A 21521-nucleotide genomic window follows, 5' to 3' on the forward strand; every position below is an offset into this window, starting at 1 on the left:
CCTATTATGTGTTTGAAGCTGTCCTAGTTGATAGTTCCTAATGACTGTATTTTATTTGTTAAGTGTCTTCAATGCTTCAAATTTTTAATTTCTTGTATGATTCTTTGGAGTAAAGGAAACTGAGGCAAAGAAGGATGGGTCCTCTTAGTTGCTCTTCCCTCTTCTCTCCCTCTCTATACCCCTCACTGTTTTTAATCCTTTTGGAATTGCTACACACCAAACTTTGAAAACCCTATAGAAATTAAACTTTCATGTAAACTTTATGTGTTCAGGTCATTTAAGAAAACATATCAAACTAGCAAAATTCTGCCAACAAGAAACATGGTTTGACTAGAAAACTATGCACTTATTGTAACAATTCTGAAATGTGTGCATTGAACTTTATTTACTATACCATGAAAAAAAGTCTATGCCATAAAATTCAAAGATATTTTCAAAAACATTACAGTTAAATCTCTTTAATCTTTTGTATGAAAATAATCATGTCTTGCAACACTGCAAAATGGCAAGTTACCATATTTCAGTATTCTGAAATCCTAAAATCTTATAAAATATTTACTTTATACAAACACATATTAACAATGCATCACTGTAATTCCTCAAAGACAGTTGTTTACAAAAAGGCATTCCATTAACTGATTTGAGAAGTACCAATAATTGTAGTGCTGTCTAAGTTTTTGCAGAAATGCACTGTTTGGCAAATATGGCCATCTTTTTTCAATTCTATATGCAATAACTTTAGCTTTTATAGATTAATTTTTATAAGGCAATTTTATAAGTCCCTGAGAATTGGTAACTCTCTACTAAATTCTATACAGATATACTATCAAGGGCAAATATCTCTATGTTTTAAGTAATATAAAGACTGTGATAATGCCTAAAAATAAAAGATCTCATGGGATAGAATTTTCCTCATATTTCAAAACATGGGATCCAAATACTTATCTTAGAATATAAAGAAGAAAACTGGTAGGTACTAAGTTAGAGCCCCCAGATATATAGTATTTCTAAAACACGTATTATTTCTAAGAGACATTTCATTATATCTGTTTCTATAAACTCAAATCTGTGTAGTTAATTTTGTTATATAATTTTTTAATTGGAAAAAAACCCAAATATCCATTCATCATCATCATCCTCTCAGAACTGGAATTACAATTAGTAAGGTTAGTTCATTCTATTTCTTAAGAAATTATAATTAATTCCATGTTAAAAGATTAGTATCTTGTTACGTTAATTAGAAATCCAAAATGTTAAGATGATAAAAATAGACAGGAGTATTCTGACACCTTAACAAAGATTTCAGAGGTAAAGCCATACCATAACACCCATCATTGGGACTGGTGATATTATTGTAGCCATAAGTATCTTTGCTCAGAAACACAAGTATCCTCTACCACATGAGTCAAGTAACTAGTATTTGTTGAGGGCCTGTAATATAGCATGCATTATGGTAGGCATATTGAGTGTTACTAAAGTGAACCAATATTCCTTCAATTTACTTTCACTGATTGCCTACTTCAGGTCAAGCACTATGCTAGGCAATGAAGATTCAGAGGGAACTAAAACTTGCTCCTGCCATTGCAGCTTACAATTTAGTGGGGGCAGAGAAGACTTGCAGGAGATGGTAACATATGGAGAGCTGAGGTAAGGGTAGTGGGTAATGGAATTCTAGATGGAGGAGAGGCAAAGAGATAAGAAACAGCATGCTACAGGGGTACCTGGGTGGCTCAGTCAATTAACAGTCCAATTCTTGATTTCAGCTCGGGTCGTGATCTCATGGTTTGTGAGATTGAGCCATGCACTGAGCTCTGCATGGACAGTGTGGAGCCTGCTTAGAATTCTCTCTCTCCCTTTCTGTCTGCCCATCCCTTGCTCTATTTCTCTCTCAAAATAAACATAAAAAAAGAAACAGCATGCTAAAAACAGGAAAATACAAGATCCATAGAGGAAATATCAGAAGATTAGGCTGACAGATAGGCAAGGTCCAGTTCTATATGCCATGTTATGGAGCTTGGATTCTGTCCAGCAGGTAAGCGGAAAACCACAGAACAGTCTTAAGCAGTACAGTGGTATCTTAATCTAGCAGCAGGCTGGGGAATGGATGTGAAGGTAACGACGATAAAGGCAAGTTGATTAGTTAGGGTGGTGAAAGGGGCCCAAATCAGGGAAGTGCCAGTAGGGAGGAAAAGAAGAAATTTTTAGGTCCAATATTATTTTACTTGCTGGTAAGTGTAAGTTAGGAAGAAGAACCAAAGATAAATAATGGGATAGGTGGAGGTACATTTAACTGAGATGGAAAAAACAGATACAGGAGGGATTTTTTAAAAAGGGTTGGGATAAAGGGATACAGAAATGCTGAGGCATAGGAGCACATGGACCCCAATGTTCATAGCAGCACTCTCCACAATAGCTAAAACATGGAAAGAGCCTAAGTGTCCATCAACAGATGAATGGATCAAGAAGATGTGGTTTATCTATACCATGGAATACTACATGGCAATGAGAAACAATGAAATCTGGCCACGTGTAGCAACATGGATGGACCTTGAGGGTGTTATGCTGAGCGAAATAAGTCAGGCAGAGAAGGACAAATATCGTATGTTTGCATGTATAGGAGGATTAGGAGGAACTTGACGGAGGAACAAGGGGGAGAAGAAGGGCGGAAATGGTGGGGGAAAGGGAGAGAGGCAAACCATGAGAGACTCTTGAATGCTGACAAAAACGGAGGACGGAGGGAGGGGGGGGGGAGGGGGGGATGGGCATGGAGGAGGGCACTTTGGGGATGAGCACTGAGTGTTATGTAGAAACTAATTTGACAATAAACTATTTGTAAAAAAAAAAATAAAATAAAATAAAATAAACTCCAAATAAAAAAAAAAAAGGGTTGGGATAGAGGTATAAGGGGGTGTGAGGGGGATGAGTTCTGTTATGAATATGTTGAATTTAGGATGATAGTGGGCTGTCAGGTGAGGAAGCCCAGGTGAAGTTTTGAGTAAAGTCTGGCACAGTGATACATGTTTGGGAGATGTCAGATAATTGAAACCATGATAATCAAGATAAGATCATCTAGGCAGAGATGAGAATAGCAAGTTGAGAACAAAACCTCAGAGACCTCTGGTATTCAAGGGTCAAGAGAATAAGAGAAGCCCATGAATGAGAGAGTTAAAGAATAGCCAGAAAAATACAGGGAGCCCAGGAAAGTAAAATGGCCAAGGAATTCCTAGGTTTGTTTGATTGCAACAACGTTTTTACAAACGCAGAATCTGAATATCATTAGGCAAAACATATACCACCTTCCAGTTCAACTAAAGCCCCATCATTATTAATGCTGCACCATTTTCTGTGACCTGTCTTACCTCTGAAGGCTTGTTTGTGACCCCTGGAACAGAAGCCTCCAAAAAAGAGGGAGTCATTTTAAGCATCATATAAAGCAGAGGGGACCAGAAAGACAGGGAATGAGAAAATCCCACTAATGTAGCAACAAAGGGTCATCATGGTGGTGATCTTAACAAGGCTAGTTCCCCCCATTTGTGGTCATGATGGCAGAATCCAGGTTAGAGAGGGGTGAAAAGGAAATAGATATGGTGAATGTAGCTATTAAGAAATTTGGAGAAGGAAGGAAGAAAGACAAGACAGTAGCTAAAGGGGACCATAGGTCTAGGAAGGCTTTGTTTTATTTATTTATTTTTTTCATGTTTTATTTCTGAGACAGAGAGAGAGAAAGAGCAGGGGAGGGTCAGAGAGAGAGGGAGACACAGAATCTGAAGCAGGCTCCAGGCTCTGAGCTAGCTGTCAGCACAGAGCCTGACCCAGGGCTTGAACCCATGAACTGTGAGATCATGACCTGAGATGCTTAACCGACTGAGCCACCCAGGTGCCTCTGTTTTGTTTTTAAAGAATGAAAGAGACTCTGAGTATTTTTATAGACTGATGCAGAGAGAGGTAATATTAGAAAGATGGGGCTGCCTGATGGAGCAAGATTTGGGAGGAGGCAGGAAGAGAAGGGTATAGAAGGCACAAGAGGTGTGGTGAGCTCTGGACAAGTGAAGGAGTTCCTTGACCTCTGAGGCTGGAAGAAGAGAGCATAACAATTCAGATCTGAATTAAGATCTAGTACAGGAGGTTTTTCAGCAGGAAAGTAAGATGATTAAACTGTATTTTAATAAAATTAGTTTGGAACACCATGCAGGATGGATTGGAGTGGCGAGAGGTGGCAGACTGTGGAGATGATGGCAACCTAGAGTGGTGCCAGTAGAAATGGAGAAAATGAAAAATCTAATAGACATTTAAAAAGATATAATGACATAATTGTGGGACAGAGTGGCACTGGACAAGGAGAAGGAAGAGTTAAAATGACTCAAGGATGTGAAAACCTACCCCAGAAGATTAGAGTAGTGGTATCAGAGTCAGAAATGGGGCAACTGGAATGCACAGCCAACGTGCAGAGGGAAAATAATGGCTTAAAACATACTGAGTTCAGGGGCGCCTGGGTGGCTTAGTCGGTTGAGCGTCCGACTTTCGCTTAGGTCATGATCTCGCGGTTCGTGGGTTCGAGCCCCGCGTCGGGCTCTGTGCTGACTGCCAGCTCGGAGCCAGGAGCCTATTTCAGAGTCTGTGTCTCCCTATCTCTCTGACACTCCCCTGCTCGCTCGCTCTCTCTCCTAGAAATAAATAAAAATATTTAAAAAAAAATATACTGAGTTCAAAGCAATGGTTCTCAAATTTTAAACCTTGAAAAGGAAACAAAGGCCTCTAGAGATTAGGCTACTGCACAGAAAATGGGAAGAAAAGGGGGTGGGGTAGCGTCATTCAGAGAGGGCAACTGTCTCATGCCAGAAAAAATTTAACAGAAGCTGATTATTTTAGACATCTCAGAATTAGATTAACTTTCATAAAGATCTTACTTTACCTGATGTAAGGAAAGTTTTATTACCATAGAAAGGAGAGTTCTTCAGATTCAGTAGAACTTTCTTCTAAACATTTAATTTTTTCAAATCTCACACATTTAACATCCAGTGTGCTTTTTAGTTGAGAGAATTTATAGAATACAGCCAAATAACTTTCCAAACTATATGTATTGGTTAGTGATTCAAGTACTGGTTTGCTGCTTTTCAGGCTTCCATTAATACCAATAGTTACTACCAGCACCACTACTTCACACTCCCAATTCTAGAATTTTTAAGCTGGGAGGGACATTACACCTGTCACAAGGGCCTGGATATGACAAGTGTCAGTGCTTTGCTTTTATTTGAAAGTTGGTTGATAAGTGCTTCACCATGATTGTGTAAACAATAAAATGGAATCACGAATAAGTTTCTGGTAACTTAAAGTCTGTTTTCTTGCCCCTCCTCTGTTTTCTGAATGTTAGAAAATAAGAAGGGGTGGAATGTTGAAATATAAAATTATAGACTGGATTAAAAACCCTTTTTCTGTTCAGTCATGTAAAATAATATACATGAAAGTAACCTTTGGTGCCAGAATCATAATTAGTTTGAGTAATAAATTGTCTCCCTAGTCATGAAAGGAATAAAAGTAAAACAGCGCAGTAAGCTGGCATCTGATCATTGTAGTCTATCTGCAAAATTCTTGGACCAAGAAAAACTGTGTTAAAATAATTGCCTAACAAAAAGCACGTCTAAAATCTCCCCATACTCTTCCACAATTTCAAAATCTTTCTTAACATATTTCATGCAAAGATCACTAAAGTATATTACAATCAAAACATTTGACATGTTAAAATTAAAAGCTAACATGGGGGGGAAGTGTTGCATATTATATGATTTCTGATAAGACAAACTCAATTGAAAGTCAAAGGGACCAGGTGAGCCATTATCAAAATTAGAGGCAATGACAGGAAAATGCAGTAAAAGACAGCAAAGTTAAGAGGATGAACGCGACACACACTCAAACTTCCATGTATTTACAGCCCAAGCACATAAAAAAGAAAAAGCACTCTTTAAAGCCCAGAGAGGCATTAAAATTTTCTTTTGCTTTGCAACCACAATGCTATGAGGTCTCTCCTACTTTTATTTTCTTATATATGATCCAGGATTTCAATTTTTTTTTAAAGTCACTCTGCATAAGTTTTCAAAAAATCAGCCTCAGCTCCTGGGAGACTCATTTCTGTAAGTATTTAATGTCTGCATATTTATATTTGGGCATACAAAATCTCCTGTAGGTATCTTAAATTATTTCTGAACTGAAAGGCTTTGGAAATCATCTACCCTCACCCTTCATTTTACAGATGGAGAATTTAAGGCCCAGGAATAGAAAGCAACCTGAGCAAGGTCACAGGGCCAGTAAGAAGCAAAACTGGGACTAACATCCAAGAGTCCTTACTCTCAATCCATTGCTCTTTTACTTTTCACAACTGCCTCTTAATCTGAACCTCTACCTGTGATATTTACAGAACGTCAGAATGCGGAATTATTAAACCATCGAAAGGATTACTGTATTCATTCATACACGGATTAGATAGGAAGAATGGACGAATGAATATGTGGGTAGGTGGATATTCTATAATATTATTCACAAAACATATCATGTTTCTGTTTTGAAGAAAGCCTAGGTCTTGTCACATGTCACAGCAGTCACTGTGTTACACTACACACCAATCTCAGCAGTAAAGAATCCTCTGGTACATCCTGCAGTTTAAAGACTATTTACTTGCCAGCATACACAGAAACAAGGAGACTCACTTCTACTCCTATCCCTCTGGCTCTCAAACCTCTAGCTTCCCCATCTTATACTCTCTCTTTACCTGATGTCAGTGCATCTCCTCACTTCCTTTGTATCTATCTCCCTCGGTTTCTCCATTTAGACCAGGTGTCCTTTTCTAACTGCCTCAGTCAGCCCTCCCCCCACTCCACAGGCCCCTCGATCACCTTCTCATGCCTCTGTCGACAAATCTCAGCGTTTTCAAACCCTATGCCCCCCTCTTGCTTACACTGTGATGTGGCCAGCTCCCCGCACCAATACAGGATCGGGGGCACATCTCCGCAGATGCTCCTCACTCACTACCCGAGGTGGGGGTGGCGTCTCCTCCTCCTCTTCTTCCTCTTCTTCCTCCTCCTCTTCTTCGTCCTCCTCCTCATCTTCCTGGTCGTCGTCGGGCCCCGATACCGACGACGACGACGACGGCGACGACGACGACGTTGCCGCTTCTTCTTCCTCCTCCTCTAGTTCTGAGATGGTGTCGAACTCCGCCATGTTGGGCAGCAGGATGCTCATCACGTGACCTCTCGATCGCCGCCACCCTCGCGGAGAAGAGTTTGTACCAGCGGAGGTTCTGGAAGAGGAGGGGGAACGAAATGAAGAGAAAGCAGACGGGGAAGGGACGGGATTTGAAGAGATGCGCCTGCGTGTTGAGGCAGATGAGGGGTGTTGGAGGCGGGGGCATGAGGGAGAAAGGAACAAAATCTGTGTACGCTTGCGCGGCTCGAAAGGAAGGGGGCCGTTAGAGGTGAATTCCAGGGAGTTATTGAGGCCCGGTTTGCGGGTGCAGTGCTTAATACTGTTCTTTGGGCTTCTGCTGCTCGTGCCCTGGGACGTATTTTCTGGTTTTATTTCCCATTAATTAGTAGCAGCTATTATTTCCTCCCCCACCTCCCGTGCAGGGAATGCATATTCCATAACGTGAGGTTAGAACTTTGCTTTAAATATCACAAGGTATATACCAATCCCTTAGGTTTGTTCAGCATTAGAGTTTAAAAGACTTTTGCATCAGAATTTTGCAACCTTGGGAGGCATTTTTATAAACACTTCATTGAAGAGAAAATTTTCTATTACTACTTCTATTCCTACTATGTAATACTTAATAGAGGACTTGGGACTGTGCTAAGCACTCTTTGTGCCTCTCTCATTAAATACTTCACAACTGAATGAGGTTATGTACCAGGATGTTCTCGTCTTACAGGTGGGAAACCTAGCTGCAGGGAGGATAAGTAATGTGCCCAAGGTCATGGAGTTCCTAAATTGCAGACCTGGTTTTAAACTTGGGAATCTCTTCTGATTTCAAAAGCCCAGTGCTCTTAAACAAAGGGCTACCCTGTCTGAAGTTGTTTGGAAAGGCTTTATAGAGTGTTGCCTTTTGGTTTGTTTCTTGAAAGATGTTTGAAGTTTGGAGAGTGTTTGTTTTTGTTTGTTTCACAGGGGAGAGGGGCATGGAGGGGGTGCAGGGAGCATTCCAACTTAAAGAAACATTAATTAATATCATCCATCTTCCAGACACTGACCTAGACTCTTTCACATGCAATATCTGTTAACCCTTAAACACTCCTATGAGGTAAGCATTATCATATCCATTTTATAGATGGCAAAACTGAGTTTCAGGAAGTTTAAGTAATTTGTTAAGGTCTGTGGTGACATTTTGTCCAAAAGTTTCCATTCAAATATTGTTTCCTATCTTCTCCACAACTGCTAAAACATTGCAGAGATCACATATTTTGAGTTTCCAATCCATGTCCCAAACTACTTAATACTTAGCAGCAGCACAGAAATCCATGTCATAATTCAGGGATCATTAAGACAGCAAAGTCACATAGCTGCTAATTAAGAAAACAAATCCTGAGGGCTTTGCCACAGCTCCATCCCAATTAGATAGTAAGACTGAGGAAACAGAAATAGCTGCACTTTAAGATGAGCATTACATTAGCAGTATAGCAATATGAACAAAGCATTTAGGATGTATGAAAGAGGAAGAAATTAGTTTGCAAAAGGCATCGATCAAACCATTATCATTATCAACAAGTTTGTGTTATTAAAGTGAAGAAAATGTTTTGTATTCCATACCTTGTTTATTTAGAAACTTTAAAAATAAGTTGCAATACTATCGATAAGCGATAAAATCTAGTTTTCATAGTATAGAGAACTTAATCTGCTAGCCTAAAATTTTTTATAATAATTTTGCCTTCTGATAAGACAGATACAATATATCTGCTTTTCTTGAATATTAATAAAAACGTGTCATGTGTCATTTATGGAAATGAAATAACAGACTTGAGATCGAATCAGTATTTTACACCAGTTCTTCCCTTTCAAAAAGCAAAAAAAGCTAGGGCACCTGGGTGGTTCAGTTGGTTAAGCATCCGACTTTAGCTAAGGTCAGGATCTCACAGTTAGTGGGTTTAAACCCAGCATCAGGCTCTGCAGTGACAACCTGGAGGCTACTTCAGACTCTTTCCCTCTCTCTCTCTGTCACTGCCCCTCCCCTGCTTGTGTGCATTCTCTTTCTCTCTCTCTCTCTCTCTCTCTCTCAAAAATTAATAAACATTGAAAAAACACCAAAAAAAAAAGCCATAGGAAATACTAAAAATTTTCCAAACATATTATATTATCCATAAAGTTCCACTAAATTACTTTCTAGGGATAAGTATTTTGCTGATTACTACTTAAATGGTACTTTCTCCTTTTCACCAGTCAGGATTAGGCTAGAAAGGAATATCTGAAGGAGAGAAAGGGAAAGGAATATAAGGGGTGATAAGTGCAAGTGAGATAAGGGAACTTTGGTAAAAGTGAAGAAATGATGGATGTGGGGGATGGGAGAGGAGAGGGAGAGGGAAATTACACAGTGAAAACAGAAACAGGTCTCTGACGTTTAGTCAGATATCAAAAGAACAAATCTGCTTGTCTGCTTTCTTGCATATGCAGTGTGCTGAAAATGCATATATAATTCCAGAAGCAATTTGTTTTGCTAAACTATAGGAGAATTTGGAATTGGGCAAGCCAAGAAAAACACATTTTTTCAGTAAACACAAGGAGCAACATGCTTCTTAAATGATACTTTAGCAACCATCAAAAATACTAAAGCTAGGAGTGGGTAGAGAAGAAAGCAGGCCTTATAACTTTCTGTCTGATGAGGTAAGCAGGGCATGGGGGTAATTACCCTGTCTAAATGGGGATGTGAGGCAAAAGGTCACAGGTCACAGGCCATCTGAGGGGGTTTCAATATAGAACAGCTGAAAAGAACTGTAACTTACTTCCTTTTCTCTCTCTGTCAAAGTGTGCAGTTCAGTGATTTTAGTAAATTTACAGTCGTGCAACTATCACTACAAGCTAATTTTAGAACATTTCTGTCACACCCAAAAGAAATCATTGTCCCATTTTCACTCATTCTCCATTCTGACCCCTAGCTCCAGGCAATAATTAATCTACTTTCTGTCTCTATAGATTTTTTTCTTGGATATTTCAGATAAATTGGATAATACAAATGTGGTCTTTTGTTTAATTTCTTTTGCTTAGTACAGTGTTTTTGAGGTTTATCTATATTGTGTCTTGTATGAGTACTTCATTTCTTTTAATTGATAAATAGTATGCCATTGTAAGGATATATCACATTTTGTTTACCCATTCACTAATTGATGATATTTGGGCTGCTTCCACATTATGGAAATTATGAAAATGCTTCTACGAAAATTCACATACATGTCCTTGTGTGAAAATGTTTTAATTTCTTAAGGGTAGATATCTATGAGTGGAATTATTGGGTCATATGGTAAGACTGTTGATTTTAAGACAATTGCCAAACTGTTTTTCAAGATACATCAGTCAGTTTACATTCCCACCAGCAATGTATGAGAGTTCCATTTTCTCTACATTCTCTCCAACATTTGTTATTTTCTTTTTTATTATAGCTATTTTTGTGGGTATGAAGTATCTCACATTGTAGGTTTATTCTGCATTTCCCTAATGACTAATGATGTGGAGCATCTTTTCATGTGCTTGTTTTTCACTTATATACCTTCTTTGATGAAATGTCTGTTCAAATATTTTGTCTTATTTATTAACTTAAGCTTTTTCTCAAAATAATTAGAGATTCATATATAATTGTAGAAAATAATACAGGGAGGTCCTGTTTACCCTTTACTCAGTGTTTGTCAATGGTAGCATCTTGCATAACTATAGTACATTATTACAACCACAAAACTGACATGACACAATCTACTCAACTTACTCCAAGTTTCAGTCATTCATGTATTCATGTGTGTGTGTGAATTTAGTTCTATGCAATTTTAGCATAGGTGTAGGTTTATATGACTACAACGATAGACAAAGAACACTTACATCACTACAAGGATTCCTTCTGTTGTCTGTTTAAAAAAATATTTATTCTGAGAGAAGGAGACAGAGAAGGAGAGAGAGAGAGAAAGAGAGAGAGAGAGAAAGTGCCATAGGGGGAGAGGCAGAGAGAGAGAGGGAGAAAGAGAATCTCAAGTGACTTGGGACTCAATTGTGCACTCATGAAGTGAGCCGAAATCAAGAGGTGGAGGCTTAACTGAATGAGCCACCCAGGCGCCCCTCCTGTTATCTTTTTATAACAATTCCTCCCTCCATCCCTGGGAACCATTAAACTGTTCATGTTCTATAATTTTTGCACTTTCACGAATGATATGTAAGTTGTGTCATATGGTATGTAACCTTTGAGGGTTGGCCTTTTTCACCCAGCATACTTTTGAGAATCATCTACGTTACTGAGTGTATCCATGGTCCATTCCTTTTTATTGCCATGTGGTATTCATAGCACAGATGTACAACAGTTTGTTTAGCAATTCACCCACTGACAGATATCTGGGTTTTTTTTCTAGATTTTGGCTTTTATAAATAAAATTGCCAGGAATGTTTGTGTACAGCTTTTTTATTAAAAAAAAAAAAACTGGATTGTCTACTTGTTGAGTTACAAACTGCCCATTACATGTTCCAGATAGAAGTCCTTTATTAGATATATGGTGTACAAACATTTCCTCCCAGTCTGTGGCTTCACTTTTTATGTTGTTCATGCTGTCTTTTGAACTGAAAAAGTTTTCAATTTTGATGAAATCCAAGTCATCAAATTTTATTGCTTGTGCCTTGTTTTTAATGTGTATTTATTTTTGAGAGATACAGCTCGAGCAAGCAGAGAGAGAGAGGGAGACACAGAATCCAAAACAGGCTCCAGGATCTGAGACAGAGCCTGACATGGTGCTCGAACTCAGAACCACAAGATCGTGACCTGAGCTGAAGTCAGATTACTTACGTAATCAACTGAGCCACCAGGCACCCTTGCTTGTGCCTCTAATAATGTATCTAAGAAATTTTTGCCTAACACAATATCAAAAAGGTTTGCTCTTATGTTTACTGCTAAAACTTTTTTAGGTCTGTGATTTATTTTGAGTTAATTTTTGTATATGGTATGTATAAGGGTCTAAATTCATATTTTTGCATGTGGTTGTTGAATTGTCCCAGCACCATTTGTTGAAGACTGTCCTTTTTCTGAATTGAAATGCCTTGATACCTCTGTTGAAAATCAGTTAAGCATAATGTATGGATGGGTTTGTTTCTGGACTCTTAATTCTATTCAACTGATCTAGGTCTATCTTCATGTCAGTACCACACCATCAGGAATACTATAGCTTTGTAGTAAGTTTTTAAATTGGAATATGTAAATCCACCAAATTTGCTCTTTTTAAATACTATTTTGACCTCCTGAGTCTTTCACATTACTGCATAAATTTTAGGATCATATCATCAATTTCCTTTAGAAAAACCAGCTGGAATTTTGATAGGAATCACACTGAATCTGTAGATATATTTGGAAATATTGCCAACTTAACGATGTTAAGTCTTCTGATCCTGAACATGGGATATTTCTCCATTTATTTAAATCTTTTAAAATTTCCTTCAACAATGTTTTATAGTTTCCAGCACACAAAACTTGCAGTTCTTTTGTTAAATTTATTTTTGTCTTTCTTCTTTTTGATACTATTGTTAATGGAATTATTAATTTCATTTTTGAGTTGCACATTGTTAGTTTATGGGAATACAATTTATTTTTGTGTATTGATGTGTAGCCTCTTAATTCCTGAGCACATTTGCTAGTTCTAATGTATGTGTCTGTGTGTCTGTATGTATCTGTGCCTGTGTCTGTAAAATTCTTAAGATTTTCTACATATAAATTTACATAATCTGTGAGTGAATACTGCTTTCACTGCATTCTATAAGCTTTTGTATCATGTGTTCTATTTTGATTCTCTCAAAATATTTTTAAAATTTTCCTTGTGTTCTCTTTTTTTACCCATTATTTCAATGTTTTTTAAGTTCCATATATTAGAGAATTTTTCAGGGTTTTTTTCTTTTGCTATTGGTTTCTATTACCATTCATTTGTGACCAGAATAATACTTTGCATGATTTCAATTCTCTTAAATGGGAAAATACTGTTCTGTGGACTTAGAAGTCATCTATCCTGGAAAATTTCCCATGTGCACATGAGAATATGTGTTCTGCTGTTGTTTCATGGAGTGTTATATACATGCCACGTCTAGTAGATTTATTGTGCAGTTCAAGCCTCTGTCTCCTTACTTACACAATGCCTGATTTTTTTAAAAAATATTTTTATTTATTTCTAGGAGAGAGAGAGAGAGACAGCGTGAGCAGGGGAGGGTCAGAGAGAGAGGGAGATACAGACTCTGAAATAGGCTCCAGGCTCCGAGCTGGCAGTCAGCACACAGCCCGACGCGGGGCTCGAACCCACGAACCGAAAGATCATGACCTAAGCGAAAGTCGGACGCTTAACCGACTAAGCCACCCAGGCGCCCCCACAATGTCTGATTATTCTCTGCATTCTGAGTTTGGGTTATTAAAATCTCCAACTATTATAGTAGGGCTGTCTGTTTTTTTTCAATTATGTCAATATTTGCCTTATAGATTTTGAGCCCTGATATTTGGTGTTTATATGTTTTTAATTGCTATATCTTCTTGGAAAATTGACTACTGGCAATATATAATTTCCTTTTTGTCTTTTGCAACATTGTTTGACTTAGAACCTATTTTGTTATTGGCATAGCCATCTTCACCCTCTTTGCTTACACTTTGCATGGTATATATGTTTTTTAAAATTTTTATTCAAGTATAGTTAACACACATTGTTATATTAGTTTTAGGTATACCATATAGTGATTCAACAATTTATACATTTCTCAGCGCTAAGTAAGATAAGTGTACTCTTAATTCCCTTTATCTATTTTACCCATCCTTCCCAATTTTTTAAATCTATTATTGAAGTATAATTAACAACAATGTTATATGAGGTTCTGGTCTATAACACATTGATTACACAATTCTATATATTATACATCATTATAAATGTAATAACCATCAGTCACCATACAATACATTATTACAATATGATTGATGATACATTATTACCATATTATTGATGATAATGCTATCCTTCTCAGTTACATGACTTATTTATTTTGAGCTGGAAGTTTGTACCCCTTTATCTATTTTACAGATTAACCATCAACTTCACCTCTGGTAAACACCAATTTCTTCTCAGTATTTAAAGCTTTGTTTGTTTGTTGATTTGATTTGCTTTTTTAAAAACATTTAAAATTTTTTTAATACTTTATTGTCAAGTTGGCTTCCATATAAAACCCAGTGCTCATCCCCACAAGTGCCCTCCTCCATGTCCATCACCCCCTTCCCCTCTTCCCACACCCATCAGCCCTCAGTTTGTTCTCAGCATTCAAGATTCTCTCAAGGTTTGCCTCCCTCCCTCTCCCCAAATATTCTTTTCCCTTCTCCTCACCCATGGTCTTCCGTTAAGTTCCACCTAATCTAACTATATGTGAAAACATATGGTATCTGTCATTCTCTGCTGGACTTATTTCCCTCAGCATAACACCCTCAAGTTCCATCCACGTTGCAACAAATGGCCAGATTTCATTTTTTCTCATTGCCGTGTAGTATTCTATTGTATAGATAACAACATCTTCTTGATCTTTCCATGATTGGGCTATGACTGAAAGTGCTGCTATGAACATTGGGGTACATGTGCTCCTATGCATCAGCACTCCTGTATCCCTTGGGTAAATTCTGAGCAGTGCTACTTCTGGGTCATAGGGGAGTTCTAGTGTTAATTTTTTGAGGAACCTCCACACTGTTCTCCAAAGGGGCTGTACCAGTTTACATTCCCACCAACAGTGTAGCGGGGGGGGCATTTCTCCACATCCTTCCCAGCATCTATAGTCTCCTGGTTTGTTCAGTTTAGCCCCTCTGGACGGCGTGAGGTGGTATCTCAGTGTGGTTTTGATTTGTATTTCCCTGATGAGGAGGGATGTTGAGCATCGTTTCATGTGTCTGTTGGCCATCTGGATGTCCTCTTTGGAGAAGGGTCTGATCATGTCTGCCCATTCCTTTATTGGATTCTTTGTTTCTCCGGTGTGGAGTTTGGTGAGTTCCTTATAGATTTTGGATACTAGCCCTTTCTCTGATATGTCATTGCAACTATCTTTTCCCATTCCATTGGTTGCCTATTAGTTTTATTGATTGTATCCCTTGCCGTGCAAAAGCTTTTTATCTTGATAAGGTCCTAATAGACCATGTTTGCCCTTGATTCCCTTGCCTTTGGGGATGTGTCAGGTAAGAAATAGCTGTAGGTGAGGTCAAGGAGGTTGTTTCCTGCTTTCTCCTCTAGGGTTTTGATGGTTTCCTGTCTCACATTCAGGTTCTTACTCATTTTGAGTTTATTTTTGTGTATGGTGTGAGAAAGTGATCTAGTTTCATTCTTCAGCATGTTGCTGTCCAGTTCTCCCGGCAGCATCTGTTAAAGAGGTTGTCTTTTTTCATTGGATACTCTTTCCTGCTTTGTCAAAGATTAGTTGGCCATTCATTTGTGGGCCTAATTCTGAGTCCTCTAATCTATTCCATTGGTCTATGTGTCTGTTTTTGTGCCAATACCATACTGTCTTGATGATGACAGCTTTGTAGTAGAGGCTAAAGTCCGGGATTCTGATGCCTCCCATTTTGGTTTTCTTCTTCAATATTACTTTGGTTATTCGGGGGCTTTTGTGGCTTCATACAAATTTTAGGATTGCTTATTCCAGCTTTGAGAAGAATGCTGGTGCAATTTTGATTGGGATTGCATTGAATGTGTAGACTTCTTTGGGTAGTAATGACATTTTTACAATATTTATTCTTCAGGCCCATGGGCATGGAATGTTATTCCATTTCATTGTGTCTTCTTCAATTTCCTTCATAAGTTTTCTATATTTCATTATACAGATCTCTTATATATTTGGTTAGGTTTATCCCTAGGTATTTTATGGTTTTTGGTGCAATTGTGAGTGGGATCAGTTTCTTGATTTCTCTCTCTGTTGCTTCATTGCTGGTGCATCAAAATGCCACCGATTTCTGTACATTGATTTTGTATCCTGCAACTTTGCTGAATTCATGGACTACTGCTAGTATGCTTCTGGTGGAGTCTGTTGAGTTTTCGATGTAGAGTATCATGTTGTCTGCGAAAAGTGAAAGTTTTACTTCTTCTTTACCAATTCTGATGTCTTTTATTTCCTTTTGTTGTCTGATTGCTAATGCTAGGACTTCCAGCAATATGTTAAACAACAGTGGTAAGAGTGGACATCCTTGTCGTGTTCCTGATCTCAGGAGGAAAGCTCTCAGTTTTTCCCCATTGAGGATGATGTTAGCTGAAGGCTTCTCATAGATGGCTTTTATGATGTTTAAGTAAGTTCCTTCTATCCCGACTTTCTCTAGAGTCTTTATGAAGAAGCGATGCTGTATTTTGTCAAATGCTTTTTGTGCATCTATCGACAGGATCATCTGGTTTTTATCTTTTCTTTTGTTAATGTGATGTATTCCATTGATTGATTTGCGTATATTTAACCAGCCCTATAACCCAGGAATGAATCCCACTTGATCATGGTGGATAATTCTTTTTATGTTTTGTTGGATTCCATTTGCAAATATCTTGTTGAGGATATTTGCATCAATATTCCCAAAGGATATTGGCCTGTAGTCCTCTTTTGTTTCTGGGTCTCTGTCTGGTTTGGGAATTACAGTGATGCTGGCTTCATGGAATGAGTCTGGAAGTTTTCCTTACATTTCTATTTTTCTGGAACAGCTTGAGAAGACTGGGTATTATGTCTGATTTAAATGTCTGGTAGAATTCCCCAGGGAAGCCATCTGGATCAGGGCTCTTTTTTTTTTTTTTTTTTTACAAATAGTTTATTGTCAAATTAGTTTCTACATAACACTCAGTGCTCATCCCCAAAGTGCCCTCCTTCATGCCCATCCCCCCCTCCCCCCCACATCCATCAGTCCTCAGTTTTTGTCAGCATTCAAGAGTCTCTCATGGTTTGCCTCTCTCCCTTTCCCCCACCATTTCCGCCCTTCTTCTCCCCCTTGGTCCTCCGTCAAGTTCCTCTCCTAATCCTCCTATACGTGCAAACATATGGTATTTGTCCTTCTCTGCCTGACTTATTTCGCTCAGCATAACACCCTCAAGGTCCATCCATGTTGCTACACATGGCCAGATTTCATTGTTTCTCATTGCCATGTAGTATTCCATGGTATAGATAAACCACATCTTCTTGATCCATTCGTCTGTTGATGGACACTTAGGATCAGGGCTCTTATTTGTTGAGAGATTTTGGATAATTGACACAATTTCTTCACTAGTCATGGGTTTGTTCAGATTTTCTATCTCTTCCCATGTGAATTTTGGTATTGAGTGCATGTTTAAGAATTTGTCCATTTCTACTCAGTTGTCCAGTTTGTTAGCATATAAATTTTCATGGTATTCCCTGGTAATTGCTTGTATTTCTGAGGGATTGGTTGTAATAAATCCTTTTTCATTCGTGATTTTGTCTATTTGGGTGCTCTCTCTTTTCTTTTTGAGAAACCTGGCTAGTGGTTTGTCAATTTTGTTCATTTTTTCAAAAAAACAACTCCTGGTCTCATTGATCTGTTCAACGTTTTCTGGGAGTCTATACTCTTTATTTGTGTCATGATTTTTATTATTTCTCTTCTCCTACTGGGATTGGGGTGCTCTTGTTGTTCTCCTCCTAGTTCCTTTAGGTGTGCTGTTAGATTTTGTATTTGTGTGTTTTCTAATTTCTTGAATTAGACCTGGAGTGCAATGTACTTTCCTCTTAGGACTGTCTTTGCCGCATCCCATAGAAGTTGGATTGTTGGATATTTCTTTTCATTAGTTTCCATATATGTTTTAATTTCTTCTCTAATTGTCTGATTGGCCCATTCATTCTTTAGTAGGGTGTTCTTTAACTTCCATGTTTTTGGAGGCTTTCCAGACTTCTCCCTGTGATTTATTTCAAGTTTCATAGCATTGTGATCTGAAAGTGTGCATGAGTATGATCTCAATTCCTTTGTATTTATTGAGGGCTGCTTTATGTCCCAGTATGTGATCTATCTTGGAGAAAGTGCCATGCACACTTGAGAAGAAAGTGAATTCCATGGCCTTAGGAAGTGGAGTTCTAAATATATCTGTCAGATCCATCTTGTCCAATGTGTCTTTCAAGTCCATTGTTTCTTTAGTGATTTTCTGTCGGATTGATCTATCGATTGCTGTAAGTGGAGTATTAAAATCCCCTGCTATTATCACATTCTTATCGATAAGATTGTTTCTGTTTGTGATTGTTTTATGTATTTGGGTGCTCCCATATTCAGTGCGAAGACATGTATAATTGTTATCTCTTCCTGAAGGATAGACCCTGTAATTATTATATAATGCCCTTCTTCATCCCTTGTTACTGTCTTTACTTTAAAGTCCAGTTTGTCTGACAGAAGTATAGCTACTCCCACTTTCTTTTGATTCAGTAGCATGATATATATTTCTCCATCCCCTTACTTTCAATCTCAATGTGTCCTCCAGTCTAAAATGAGTTTCTTATAGACAGCAAATAGATGGGTTTTGGTTGTTTATCCATTCTGCTACCCTATGTGTTTTGATTGGAGCATTCAGCCCATTTACATTCAGTGTTATTATTTAAATATATGGGTTTAGAGTCATTGTGTGCTTTTTAGGGTTCATGTTTGTGGTGGTGTCTCTGGTACCTTGCATTCCTTGTGACATTTCCCTCATAGAGCCCCCCTCAGGATTTCTTATAGGGCTGGTTTAGCGGTGACAAATTCTTTCAAATTTTGTTTATTTGGAAAGACTTTTATCTCTCCTTCTATTCTGAATGACAAGCTTGCTGGATAAAGGATTCTTGGATGAATATTTTTTCTGTTCATCACATTGAAGATTTCCTGCTATCACTTTCTGGTCTGCCAAGTTTCTGTAGATAGGTCTGTCACCACTCTGATAGGTTTCCGTTTGTATGTTAGGGCCCTTTGATCCCTGGGTGCTTTCAGAATTCTCTTTTTCCTTATATTTTGCCAGTTTCATGATATGTCATCCAGAAGATCGATTCAAATTATGTCTGAGGGGAGTTCTCTGTGCCTCCTGGATTTCAACGTCTACTTCCCTCCCTAGGTTAGGGAAGTTCTCTGCTCTAATTTGTTCCAGGACTCCTTCAGCACCTTTCCTTTTCTCTTCCTCTTCTTGGATTCCTATGATACGGATATTATTCCATTTGATTGTATGGCTGAGCTTTCGAACTCTTCTTTCATGTTCCTGGATCAGTCTATTTCTCTTTTTGTCAGCTTCCTCTTTTTCTATAATTATGTGTTCTAAATCATTTATTTTCCTTTCTGCCTCTTCAGTCCGTGTATTGGATGGCTCCATTTTATTATGTATCTCATTTATAGTATTTTTAAATTCATCACAACTAATTTTAAGCTCCATAGTTTTTGCAGCAATAGTTTCTCTGATGTCTTCCATGCCTTTTTCAAGCCCAGCGATTAATTTTATGACTATTGTTCTATATTCTTGTTCAATTATGTTGCTTATATCTGTTTTCAGCAGTTCTTTAGGTATCATTTCTTCCTAGAATTTCTTTGGAGGAGAGTTCTTCATTTTATCATTTTGATTAGTTTTCTATCTCTTGTTAGTTTTGAAAGCTTGTTATGCAGTCTGCACCTGCGAGTGCTACTATATCAAAGAGGGCTCTTTGACTGTACAGGCCCATCTGTTCAGGAAGTGTTCTTTGAATGGTGTCTGTTTGTTTCTCTTGCTGAGACATTGGTTTATTTATTTCACTCCTCGTAGTGGTATTTGGGACTCTCCATCATGTGTACTTTGGCTTGTTTCTTGAGGTAGCCCTGGAAAAGGAAACACGCAGACAAACTTGCAGGGAACAGAGGCACACAAACGCACAGACAAATTCAACAAACATGCAAACCGAAAGGGAAAATGAAAAAGAAAAAAAGGAAGGGACGAAAAGCAAAAAAAAAAAAAAAAAAAAAAGTGGAAGGAGGGAAGACAAATAATAAAAAAAATTTTAAAAGGACAGAAAAAAAAATCCAAAAGACAAAGGACAGTCTACAAGCATAAAACCAGAATTCCCAGCTACAAATAAAGAGCCAGGTGTATGCAGTGCTGATGGAAGAGCATATACAAAGAGAAATGACAGGGTAGGGAGGAAGAGAAATTGGAGATGAAATGACCAGGCAGAGGAGAAAGAAGTGAATATGGTTAGAGGCGTCGCGAAAGAAATGAAGATAATGTTACTCAGAATAACTGTATAGTCTGTTTACTCCAGAGAGATAGAGAGTTAAAAAGTTAGGGGTGGAGGTGTAGAATGTACATCTAGAGAATGGATTAAATGTGTCTGTTTAAGCAAACCGGTGACCAGAGTGCCCCTTACAGCAGAATGGAGGGTTAAGAATGAGACAAGGGAGAATACATCTGAATAGAAAGAATTGATCTAGAATTAGTCACGGCACTGTATCCATGTTGGTCTTGCCCCAGGCTCAGGTAAAAAACAAACAAACAAACGAACGAACGAACGAACAACAACAAAAAAAAAACAGCTCTCTGTCAGGGATGGGCATGATTTGGTGTAGGCAGGTCTTATCCTCCAACGAGTCCTGCCCCTCCTTGGTGATTGTGGAGAGAAAAATGGTGGCGCCCCAGTCCCTTTTCAAACCAAGCCTTGCAAATCTCTTTTTTGGGTCCAGTCTCCCTGTGCTGCGGCATAGCCAAGGTGGGCTGTGTTCTATGTCCCACGCTAGGCCTCCTTTCCAGGCCGCAGTTGACGTTCTTTATTGATACCGCCCAAAACAGAGTCCTGCAGGTCTCTGCTTCCTGCTGCCAGGGGTCGAGGGGAGGTAAAGGGGGGGCGGGTGTGGTTGTGGTTGGCGAGTGGCCTCAGATCCGCCTCTGTGCTGCTGAGGATCAAGTCTGGGGAATGCAGCCTGGGGCCTGCCGCTTCCACGCTGCCAGTGATTGTGCAGGTAGCGCAGGAGAGCAGTTTTTCCTGGTGCCATCTGGGTCGGGAGCACCCAGTTCAAAGTCAGTACCCCAGCTAGAACTAAAAACACTCTCTTTCCAAGCCGAGGTATTTCTCTTCTCAAGGAACAGTTCTATGAGGAATTTCAGCCACTCTTTCTTTTCCCCTCAACTCACCACGGCTGCCCACCAGCGGGGTTCACTCCCCTCAGTCCGTATCTCTGGTCCCGTCCCGCTTTTATCTTCCCCAGTTTGCACTCACGCACTTATGAGGTTTCCTTCCCAGTGGACTCTGTCTCTTTCTCTTCCCAAACTCCTGTGGCTCAGTGTCCTATGGCTTCAGGCCTTCTCTGTTTGAGAGATGGGTGCAAGCGAAATGCTCAGAGCTCCCTA

General features: G+C 38.7%; 1 protein-coding gene across 2 annotated transcripts in view; it reads right to left on the reverse strand.

The window, feature by feature from the left end:
* Positions 1–7267, reverse strand: part of CHIC1 (cysteine rich hydrophobic domain 1) — a 61851-nt gene extending 54584 nt beyond the window's left edge. For both annotated transcript variants that reach the window (XM_039222356.1, XM_039222355.1), the window contains exon 1: positions 6950–7267. In XM_039222356.1, coding sequence (XP_039078287.1) covers positions 6950–7233 — 284 coding nt within the window. In that variant the 5' untranslated portion in view covers positions 7234–7267. The remainder of the gene's footprint in view (positions 1–6949) is intronic.
* Between the last annotated feature and the right edge of the window lie 14254 nt (positions 7268–21521).

The sequence above is a fragment of the Hyaena hyaena genome, unplaced genomic scaffold (assembly GCF_003009895.1).
Source record: "Hyaena hyaena isolate Hyena2069 unplaced genomic scaffold, ASM300989v1 scaffold_1115, whole genome shotgun sequence".
Taxonomy (NCBI): Eukaryota; Metazoa; Chordata; class Mammalia; order Carnivora; family Hyaenidae; genus Hyaena; species Hyaena hyaena.